The sequence below is a fragment of the Bison bison genome, unplaced genomic scaffold (assembly GCF_000754665.1).
Source record: "Bison bison bison isolate TAMUID 2011002044 unplaced genomic scaffold, Bison_UMD1.0 scf7180017847495, whole genome shotgun sequence".
Classification (NCBI taxonomy): domain Eukaryota; kingdom Metazoa; phylum Chordata; class Mammalia; order Artiodactyla; family Bovidae; genus Bison; species Bison bison.
In genome coordinates, this window is record NW_011478068.1 from 24565 (window position 1) to 36824 (window position 12260).

Below are 12260 nucleotides of genomic sequence, written 5' to 3' on the forward strand. Positions count from 1 at the left end.
CTGGAAAATCCCATGGACGGAGGAGCCTGGAAGGCTGTAGTCCATGGGGTCGCTGAGGGTCGGACATGACTGAGCAACTTCACTTTTCACTTTCATGCACTGGAGAAGGAAATGGCAACTCATTCCAGTGTTCTTGCCTGGAGAATCCCAGGGACGGGGGAGCCTGGTAGGCTGCCGTCTATGGGGTCGCACAGAGTCCGACACGACTGAAGCGACTTAGCAACAGTGTTGCTTCTACAGTGAATCCCTTAAACAACCCATCGTTTTGCCTAGAACTTACACAGCAAACATCCACACTGTCTACTATCATGTGCAAGCCATCAAAACACGGTAAAGATGGTTGAATAACATTGCCTATGATCACAAAGGCATTTTACAGGCTAATAGTACCAAGTAACACAAGGAAATGAAAAAAAGAATGGACGGAAGTTCAATGAGCATAATCTAAATAAGAAACTAAGCCCACTGCAAATTCTGAATTATAACACTTAGTATATATTGTATATTGAGATTTAAATTATCTACTCAGTTACAAGAATTGTAAGGCCAGGTTGGGTGAGGGGTGAAGATGGAGGGAATCAAATGAATGAATGAATGTCAAGCACCTAAAAACATGCCTGATGCCTGACATGGCATCTGAAAGTGAAACTACCATTATTATTATCTACAGTGACTAACAGGGTAATAACAAAATATCTGAATAAATAATCTGGGTATGTTAGCTATACATATACTACCAAAATGAGAAATGAACAAGACTTTCACAGTGGATATGGGCAAGTTCAAATATTAAGTGTAGCATGCAATAAGAACTAGATATAAACATAGTTGCTGTCAGAAGGGTATATACTATCTAAATGTTTCTCTTAAAAGGCTGAGTTAGACCATAAAGAAGGCTGAGGGCTGAACACTTGATGCTTTCGAACTGTAGTGCTGGAGAAGACTCTTGAGAGTCCCTTGGACTGCAAGATCAAACCAGTCAATCCTAAAGGAAATCAATCCTGAATAATCGCTGGAAGGACTGAAGCTGAGGCTGAAGCTCCAATACTTTGGCCACCTGATGCAAAGACCCGATTCACTGGAAAAGACCCTGATGCTGGGAAAGAGTGAGGGCAAGAGGAGAAGGGGGCAACAGAGGATGAGATGGTTGAATGGCATCACCAGCTCAGTGGACATGAGTTTGAGCAAGCTGCAGGAGACAGTGAAGGACAGGTCAGCCTGCGGTGCTGCAGTCCACGGGATCGCAAAGAGCTGGACACGACTGAGCAACTGAATAACACAAATCATCTAAGCAATAATCCAACTGATTCAGCCTTGCACCCCTGCAGGACACTGTGGTTACCATGTGGCTAGCCAACTAAATATTCGAACAAAGAGGCAAAATCAGTGGCATCACATGCAGCCTCCCAGCAACAGCCTGAAGAGATGGAATCTCCCCTCTTACTTGGTTCCTAAGCTTTCTTTTTATGGAACTCTAGCAGCCATTTAGAACTAATTTAGATTATTGGCTTTTTTGCTTGTCTCTCCAGACTATTCCCAACTACAGCTTCACTTCTGGTTTTAAAGCCCTAAAAACTCTACAGGAAACAAAGGCTAGAGAATTATGAATTGGACACGCTGAGTACCAAAAAGTAATGCAAAGGAGGAAATCTTTCTGCACTGGCAGAGCGGAACAAATTGACTTACAAGCTGTTCATTCCAAACACTGCTAATCAGTGTACTTTTCAAATCCCAGAATTAATACCAAAGTGGTGAGAATAAAACTAGGGGCCTTTCCTGATAGGCAGGACAGGCATGAGACTTCCTGAATAAATCAACAGACAAATGAATAAACAAATTTAACGGGAGGATATTTGATTTTGACTCAGACATCCTATAAAATCCTATAGATTAAAGCCAGCTGTGGTTGACCACTGTGCTCTACAAGTATAAATGAAGAAGCATCTTACAGAAAGGGATCTAAAGCAGAGTTCAACATTCAAAAAGTCTTAGGGAGGTACGGAAGGAGTGTGGGAGTCAGTACACTATCTGATATCATAGAAATGAAGGTATCAAGAACAACAGTAATTTTGATTGCTTTATTAAAATGTTCCTCATAGAATTCTTTACAAAAACATTATGTCCTAAAAAAGTCACTCAACAAATATCAAGACCTTCTATGTATAGGACACTGATGGAAAAAGCAAAGGAATCTGTGTTCCTGATCCTTAATACAACTCAAAAATATGCAAAATTCAGAAAGGTCAGTTCAAAAGCTTAAATTTTCCATCACTTACAATTTCAATAATGCTGAAATTTTAATTTAGTATTGTGCTTATAGTGCTATCCCTATATTTTGTTCATAAGAACAAAAGCCCATCATTCCCTGCTATATAAAATATTCATGTTCATATTTTAGAGGTATATTTATATAAATATATTTATATAAAACAAAATCTTCTGAGTTGCAAATAAATAAAAAAATCTTAAAGAAACCAAAACACTATCAAAGTTAAAATTATAATACATTTCATCCATTAATTCTAGTATAAGTTTAGACAGAGTTTTAGATCTTCTTCACGAAAGAAATGTACGAACTGTACCCTTGATTGTACCTCTACAAATAGGGCATTTTCTTAGAGAAGGGGCACAGTCTTTGCAAACTACTAGATGACCACAAGGAATAAACACTATGGACACTTCTTTGTCCATACACACTTTACATGTTCTTTCTTCTTGCAGTCTCCTCAACTGTTCTTCCATTGGTAAATCTAAGAAGAGAGAAAAAATGTTAATAAAAGGCAATTTGCTGCTTCTCCTCCAATGAAAAGCCAAGAAAATAAAAAACAATGTTTTCTTCTGGTTTAAATCATTAATATTTTACCTGAAACATTTTCTGTAGGAATGTATTTTATGTCTTGTTGCACTAAGGGAGCAAAAGCAAAAGCATTACTATTACAAATAAGGTTAACAATATTTAGTCACAGAATATATATTTTTAAACTAACAGTTTGGACTCTGCCCAAACACTATAAATAATTTTCAAAATGTCAAGGCAACAAAAGCCTTCTATCTTTTTGTACAAGTATTAGTTTACAAATTAGGTTGAATTATTTTCCATAATCACAAATTATTAATATGAGCATATTTTTCAATTGACCTAGAAAGTTTCAAAAGTAATTTTTCAGCACTCACCAAATAAACGCTTGTATAACATGGGATCAATTTCTTGTAGAGAGTTTTTGAATATGGTGGCTGCAAAATTTCCTTTCACTAAAATAGTATCAATCAGTTCTCTTGCTTGTAAAGATGTTTGTGTTTTCTGTTTAATAACATCATGTTCTTGTTCACTAATCACCCTGGCAGTTAGGAGACTATCCAGAATTGGAAGCACACAAGTCAGATGTTGAAAAAGTGCCATTCTATTCTTCCGGATTAATGACAGGTCATCTTTATAGAAAAGAACACAAACATAATCACATTCAAACTCTGTCTGCAAACTTCCTTCCACATATACACATATAACTGAATGAAAACAACCATAATTCAGTATCAGCACTGAAGTTGATTGCTAGCTTGGCAGTACCAAAGTAGAAAATAACTCTATTTATAATAAGAACTAATGCTGAGCACTGTGGTAGGCACTTCACATGTATTAACTTATTTCATCTTTACAACAGCCCAGCTCAGTCAGTAAAGAATCTGCCTGCAATGCAGAAGACCCTGGTTTGATTCCTGGGTTGGGAAGATCCCCTGGAGAAGGGAACAGATACCCACTCCAGTATTCTGGCCTGAAGAATTCCATGGACTATATAGTCCATGGAGTTGCAAAGAGTCAGACAGGACTCAGCGACTTTCACTTTCACTAGTGTCCTTATTTAGTAGATAAGAAAACAGAGGCATAATGAGGTAAGTAAACTGCTAAAGTACATAAAACTAGCAAAAGTCAAACTGAGGCAATTTGGTGTCATAATCTCTGCTTTCAACAATTCTGCAATATTGCTAATCCTTTAACCAAATAAACCTTAGAGCCAAATGAAATTGAAATTTCAATCCAATCTAGTCCAAGTGGAAAAGGCAAAATCAAGAGAATTAAAAATGACAGATTTTTTTCTTAAATTATCAGTCACCCATAAAACTTCTTTAAAATTCCATTTAATTATTATTTCCCCAAATTATACATGGTATCACCATTAGCTCAATATTTTATAACAACGGGGAAAAGGCACTAACAACATTTTGAAAAAGAAATCCTACTTGTCACACCTTCCTGTGCTATAGGATCACTATATTCTCCTTAAAAATCTAGATTTTGTATCTACTAGTAAAATATTTTATATTTGAAACTCTGCAATTGCATTATCTTTATGGAATATGACTTATGAATCTAGGTTTGTTAATTAACTATCATATAGTTTTACCATGATCCATTAAGCTTTACTATAAAATAAAAAGAGAAGTTGAGTTGTCTAAAGAAAGACTATTTGAGTGGAGATGATTGATATATTTTAGAAACTCTGACTCTATCAAATAGGAACGTGAATAAAACCATTTAACAAGGAACACCATTTAACTAGTGCCTAGTCAGATGGTCCAGGCTCAAGATACGCATTTCAAAGAGGATTGAAGCTCTGAAAATAAAAGAGAAAACGAACAGAACAGTGTCTGGGTAAAAAGTCAATGTTTCACACATACCTGCTGAACAAATGAACGATCAGGGTTAGGCAATTTAAAGAGCAGTTGGAACAAAGAAATTTGAAGTAGATTACAGCAGAGGGATGGAAGAATCAGAATTTACCATATTGTTAAGTAATTTATTATAAAGAAGTAGCGATATATTAGAAAATTAAAAGTATAATTTTATATTGAAGTATATCCACTTTAAAGTTTTTTATTTTTCTAATTACATTTTACTTAAACTAATAAGTTCTCTGAAATTCTTAAGATTTCCAAAATTAGACTGCTACTGACTGAGGAAAATAGTCTCACTTCAAAGTCATAGGCTATATTATAGCTTATAAGAAAGTAAAGACTTGAATACACCTTTGAAACATACTATTCTTTTATTCTGGAAAAAAATATCCTAAGTTGCCTCTTTAAGTGCACATTTGTAAAGAAATCACCCACCTACCATTCTCGGAAACTAGAAATTAATTAGTAACACAAATGTAAGAATTTTAATTGTCATTCAAAAAATATTTCTTGGGCACAGACTGTGCAGACACATGAAAGTTATCTTATACCATTTGTTGACTTGGAGTTATCTCTGGAAACCATTGATTTCTTTTTTTTTGAAGAAAAATAAGTATTTTATAGCTGGATGGCTTTAGACTTCAAAGAGTTTTTAAACAGTTATGGAGATGAGTGTTCTCTTCTTTAAGCAGTTGTTCACTGACAACCAGTGGTAAGAATGTGACAACTACAGGAAGGACACGCAGTCTTATCTTCCCTTTAAAATGAAAAAGAACTTGGCAAGGCTGGGCAAACTTGGACTATATGCTGTATTGGTGACATGTACAACTGAATAAGTAAGTCACACTTTGGTAAATAGAGGATGCTGTATCATCATGATCTGATATGTCAGTCTGGGTTGGCCAGGGGTAGATTTATCCAGGAATGGAGTGGACAATCTCACAGTCAACTATCCTGGGAAGAAAGAGGTCTCAGATGGCCATGGACAAGGGAAGGGGTGCAAACCTTTCTCATTCTGGGCTTTGTGGCTATTTGGGGGCCTCCTGAGAAATCTGTACACAGGTCAAGAAGCAACAGTTAGAACTGGACATGGAACAACAGATTGGGTCCAAACTGGGAAAGGAGTATGTCAAGGCTGTATATTGTCACCCTGCTTATTTAACTTATATGCAGAGTACATCATGAGAAATGCTGGACTGGATGAAGCACAAGCTGGAATCAAGATTGCTGGGAGAAATATCCATAACCTCAGATATGCAGATGACACCACCCTTATGGCAGAAAGTGAAGAACTAAAGAGCCTTTTGACGAAAGTGAAAGGAGAGTGAAAAAGGTGGCTTAAAACTCAACATTCAGGAAACTAAGATCATGGCATCTGGTCCCATCACTTCATGACAAATAGATGGGGAAACAATAGAAAGAGCGACAGACTTTATTTTGGGGGGCTCCAAAATCACTGCAGATGGTGATTGCAGCCATGAAATTAAAAGATGCTTGCTCCTTGGAAGAAAAGCTATGACCAACCTAGCCAGCATATTAAAAAGCTGACATTACTGTGCCAACAAAGGTCCGTCTAGTCAAACCTATGGTTTTTCCAGTCGTCATGTATGGATGTGAGAGTTGGACTATAAGCTGAGCGCCGAAGAACTGATGCTTTTGAACTGTGGTGTTGGAGAAGACTCTTGAGAGTCCCTTGGACTGCAAGGAGATCCAACCAGTCCATCCTAAAGGAAGTCAGTCCTGAATATTTATTGGAAGGACTGATGCTGAAGCTGAAACTCCAATCCTTTGGCCACCTGATGAGAAGAACTGACTCATCTGAAAGGACCCTGATGCTGGGAAAGATTGAAGGTGGGAGGAGAAGGGGACGACAGAGGATGAGATGGGTGGATGGCATCACTAACTCAATGGAATTGAGTTTGAGTAAGCTCCGGGAGTTGGTGAAGGACAGGGAAGCCTGGCATGCTGCAGTCCATGGGGTCGCAAAGAGTTGGAAATGACTAAGTGACTGAACTGAACTGAACTGAGCCTTGCTTGGGACTTTCCTAGTCATTTGTGTAAACTGGTCAGAGCTACACAGAGATCAATCAGGAGCTAGGTAGAGAGATTCATGAGGATGGGTTTAGGAGCACCAAGAGAGCACACATACAGTTATGGCTGTCAATTGCCATGTGTGATATAATGTCCTTCCGTGATCCCTAAATCTCCAATAAGAGCTTGTTAACAGTTGTAGTCTGTTTTCAGCTGTGTTGAAAGGACTCTTGGATCTGGTCCATGCTTGAGAAAGAGTGGCCAAGGAGGGATCAACATTTCTCTTTGTCCAGGCCAAAGTGATGATGGAAGCAGGGCAACCAGATGAGAATGAACATGCTGAGAGGAGAGAGTTTTCTGAAGGGCAACAGAGCAGAGCTAACAAGATGACATGGCTAGCATGGAAGGTCACAGGCAACTTGTCTTGAGAGAACGTGAAACAGTATCCCAGCACTCTTTTAAATAATAGAAAGACATTCCAAAGGGGAACTCATATCTTGTGTGAGCAAATAGGAAACTTAATGATAATTTGTATATTACTTTATAGTCACAGGTTGAGACACACTGTTATGCTACTATTAATAGTTGTCCCTGATCCCACCCCAATTTACAGCGAAGAGGAGTGAGCAACTAGTCCGAGATCAAAAATGTGCCATGGGCTTCCCTGGTGGTCCAGTGGTTAAGAATCCACCTTGTAATGCAGAGGACACTGGTTGAATCCCTGGTCTGGGAAGACTGAACGTGCCAAGGAGCAACTAAGCCTGTACACCACAACTACTAAGCATGCGCTCTAAAGCTTGAGAGCTGCAACTGCTGAAGCTCGAGTCCACAGAGTCCATGCTCCACAACCGGAGAAGGCACTGCAACAATAAGCCAGGCAGCACAACTAGAGAAGCCCACGTGCAGCAAGGAAGACCCAACTGCAGCCAAAAATTTAAAAAAAAAAAAAAATTTTTTTTAATGTGCCATGAATAATTATATACACAATCAATTATTCAGAGTAAACACAGAAATTAAGCAAAGGCAGGAAAATTTGCTTTCACTCAATATATACGATTTCAATTTACTAATAAGCAATCAAATATAGTTTAATGTGAAGAAAGTTTTCAGAATTCAAATGTAGAAGACTGAACATAAAATCCAATTGGATTAATGAGTATATTTTCAATAATATACAGTGGCATCCTTATGGAAATAGAGACTGTAAATAAATATGTGTACCTGATTCTTTTTCCTCAGTTGCTCTTTCTTTCTCCTCTTCCCTTATTTCATCTTCTGCATTAAGTAAATCTAATACAAGATCACTGATGGTTTTATAATTCTCTCCAGTCATTAGGATTTTACTCTGAACAGTCTGCTTTACCAGCCTTCTACTAAAGCCCATTTCCAAAGCAGCTTTAACCACAGGTGTATTCATCATGACTGAATCTTCTGAATGGTTTTCTCCAGGTCCAAAATGAATAACTATACAAAATAAGGAATTTAACACATTATGGGAGAGTTTGTATATTTTCTAAATTGTGATTTATTTTTCTTTCTTTATTTTTTTTAAATTTTATTTTTAAACTTTACAATATTGTATTAGTTTTGCCAAATATCGAAATGAATCTGCCACAGGTATACCTGTGTTCCCCATCCTGAACCCTCCTCCCTCCTCCCTCCCCATACCCTCCCTCTGGGTCGTCCCAGTGCACCAGCCCCAAGCATCCAGTATTGTGCATCGAACCTGGACTGGTGACTCATTTCATACATGATATTATACATGTTTCAATGTCATTCTCCCAAATCTCCCCACCCTCTCCCTCTCCCACAGAGTCCATAAGACTGATCTATACATCAGTGTCTCTTTTGCTGTCTCGTACACAGGGTTATTGTTACCATCTTTCTAAATTCCATATATATGCGTTAGTATACTGTATTGGTGTTTTTCTTTCTGGCTTACTTCACTCTGTATAATAGGTTCCAGTTTCATCCACCTCATTAGAACTGATTCAAATGTATTCTTTTTAATGGCTGAGTAATACTCCATTGTGTATATGTACCACAGCTTTCTTCTCCATTCATCTGCTGATGGGCATCTAGGTTGCTTCCATGTCCTGGCTATTATAAACAGTGCTGCGATGAACATTGGGCTACACGTGTCTCTTTCCCTTCTGGTTTCCTCAGTGTGTATGCCCAGCAGTGGGATTGCTGGATCATAAGGCAGTTCTATTTCCAGTTTTTTAAGGAATCTCCACACTGTTCTCCATAGTGGCTGTACTAGTTTGCATTCCCACCAACAGTGTAAGAGAGTTCCCTTTTCTCCACACCCTCTCCAGCATTTATTGCTTGTAGACTTCTGTATAGCAGCCATTCTGACTGGCGTGAAATGGTACCTCATAGTGGTTTTGATTTGCATTTCTCTGATAATGAGTGATGTTGAGCATCTTTTCATGTGTTTGTTAGCCATCTGTATGTCTTCTTTGGAGAAATGTCTATTTATTACAATATCCAAAATATAAGGCCCAGAAAATATGCAGGTACTATTTTTGTACTACCTTTCGTAAATTTAAAATAATGGTATACATATTCAGTCACTAAAATAGGAACATGGAACATTGTATTCAGATACAAAATATCCATTATCTGGCATAACTATAAGTGGGAGAAAGAAATAGAATGTCGGTGCTGGTGGATCATCCCAACCAGTATTGAGATTCTTTTTCCCCAAGTTGAATGAACAAATGAGCTTTCTAAATTAAATATGTTTTATATAATTGTGAAATAGGCCAACTGTCATCACTCATCTCTATTCCTGCAGTGGCCTTCTACAACACTGTTCCTATCTAATTTATTCTCAGTATTGTAATCAGAATGCCTTTTTAAAAACATAAATCTGAATTTCCATAAATTCCATCAACAATTCCTTTGCCTTTAAGGTAACATTCAATTGTACCTTATAAGATCTTACACAGTCTGGACCCTAACCCCTTCAGCCTCACCACTGGCCACTTACTCAATTGTCTTCTAGCCCAGAAGTCACAAACTGACAGCTGCTGGTTCAAATTCTGCCTATTGTGCTAACTACTGTTAAGCCAGCCTGCTTCATTCATTTATCTCTTCACAAATCCTACTTCTATCCATACAGAAGTTTGTTCAGTTCTTCTAATTTGCTTGTTCTCCTTTGTCACTTAAGTCTTTCACGTGCTGTTTTCTCTGCTGAGAATATTCTTTTCCTCCGTTTGTTATTTGGTTAACTTTTGTTCTTCTGTTTGCTTCTGTGCTAAGACAAATACTTCTTCTGGAAAGGCTTTTCTGATCCTCCAAGTCTGGACTAATGTTCCATATGTGCTCTCTGAGCCCACTTTATTTTCTGCACCATTATCCTATCTGTGCATTTTCCTGTATCCCTCAGACTAGCAGCTCATGAGAACAGGTGTTACATTTATTCTGTTCTTTGTTTCTCAGGACAGCAGAAGCACAACAAATATTTATTGAATTGAATTGAACACTAGATAATAAAGAAGGGCTTATTCAAATATTGGCTCTATCACCTTTTAGGTTAAGGTAATAGGTCACTTAACCTCTCTGAGCCTCCAAGTCCTTATTGAAAAAAATGGGAATATTATTTTCTACTCTCCATTTCATAGAAATAATATGTATGCAATCTTATGCCATAGTGTATCTGTTCCCACCCTGGTCTGAAAACTGGATGTATGCAGTTTGTTAAAACTAGAGACAGTCAAGCCCCACTTTTAGATACTACGATTCAATTCAGTAGGGTTAAAGTGAGACTAGAAATCTATATTTTTGGAGTTCCTCAGGCAATTATGATATGCACTAAGGTTTGAAAAATATCAAGTGTATTTGAAAATTCATTGTAAATTATAAATCATAACATAAATGTATATTATGTAATTATCAGCTTTCAATCTTAACAGTATCAAATGATCCTAATATTTAAATGTAGCAGTTATTATTAGTATACATACTTGGTGACTCTGTATTTTCATCTTCTGGATTGTCTGAAGTAGATAACAGCTACAAAAAAAATGTACATAAATTAAAATGTAAATTTCATCTTATTATTGCAATAAAAATTAATCAAGAGACTTGTTCAATTTATTGCATACTGACTTGTTTATTGGGAACATGGTTTTTTATGTCAAAAGTAGAATTTTATTTACATTCAACAGCAATTCTGTAGGCCATAAACTACTAAGAATTTCTTCACATGTGTGTATGTCTTAACAAATAAAACGCATTTTCATTAAGGCACAAAAAGGGTTATACCTTTTCAGTGATCTACAAGACAATCATTGTTTACCTATTATCCCAAAGATCTTCCATTTTCTGGGTGTTTCTTTGGGATAAGCTGGATCGAATATTAGTTCCATTGACCATGGCTAGGAAGTGTTTGACCCTCAAGCTATTCTATAAGTTCTTATTTGCTTTTCTGGGAAGATTAGAAAGAGCAATACAATTATCTTCCTCAAATCCTTTTAAGAAAAATTTATATAGTACAGCTCATCATCATGGTGATATAGAGTGTAACTTAAATGCTACTACCTAGTCAATTTTTTCCTCAAGTAATTCAATTTATTACAACTTTATTAGAGTAATATTCAGAAACACAACTTAAATACTATTTTTCAGAAGGTTTCTAATTTTGGATCTGCTGTTATCCAAAGAATAGCACTCGCTACTATTTATTGACTATGCCAATGCCTTTGACTGTGTGGATCACAATAAACTGTGGAAACTTCTGAAGGAGATGGGAATATCAGACCACCTGACCTGCCTCTTGAGAAACCTATATGCAGGTCAGGAAGCAACAGTTAGAACTGGACATAGAACAACAGACTGGTTCCAAACTGGGAAAGGAGTACGTCAAGGCTGTATATTGTCACCCTGCTTATTTAACTTCTATGCAGAGTACATCATGAGAAACGCTGGGCTGGGTGAAGCACAAGCTGGAATTAAGACTGCCAGGAGAAATATCAATAACCTCAGGTACTCAGATGACACCACTCTTATGGCAGAAAGTGAAGAACTAAAGATGAAAGTGAAAGAGTAGAGTGAAAAAGTTGACTTAAAGCTCAATATTCAGAAAACTAAGATTATGGCATCCGGTCCCATCACTTCATGGCAAATAGATGGAGAAACAGAGGAAACAGTGTCAGACTTTATTTTGGGGGGTTCCAAAATCACTGCAGATGGTGATTGTAGCCATGAAATTAAAAGACACTTACTACTTGGAAGGAAAGTTATGACCAACCTAGATAGCATATTCAAAAGCAGAGACATTACTTTGCCAACAAAGGTCCATCTAGTCAAGGCTATGGTTTTTCCAGTGGTCATGTGTGGATGTGAGAGTTGGACTGGGAAGAAAGCTGAGCACCGAAGAATTGATGCTTTTGAACTATGGTGTTGGAGAAGACTCTTGAGAGTCCCTTGGACTGCAAGGAGATCCAACCAGTCCATCCTAAAGAAGATCAGTCCTGGGTGTTCATTGGAAGGACTGATGTTGAAGCTGAAACTCCAATACTTTGGCCACCTGATGCGAAGAGCTGACCCAG

At 37.5% G+C, this 12260-nt stretch overlaps 1 protein-coding gene across 1 annotated transcript in view; it reads right to left on the reverse strand.

Moving 5' to 3' along the window:
- Window positions 1–2064: 2064 nt before the first annotated feature.
- BIRC3 (baculoviral IAP repeat containing 3) overlaps window positions 2065–12260 on the reverse strand; it is a 17252-nt gene continuing 7056 nt past the window's right edge. The window contains exons 5-9 of the mRNA XM_010843415.1: window positions 10674–10722; window positions 7924–8166; window positions 3175–3429; window positions 2864–2905; window positions 2065–2750 (exon numbers count right to left, since the gene is read on the reverse strand). Coding sequence (XP_010841717.1) covers window positions 2557–2750; window positions 2864–2905; window positions 3175–3429; window positions 7924–8166; window positions 10674–10722 — 783 coding nt within the window. The 3' untranslated portion in view covers window positions 2065–2556. The remainder of the gene's footprint in view (window positions 2751–2863; window positions 2906–3174; window positions 3430–7923; window positions 8167–10673; window positions 10723–12260) is intronic.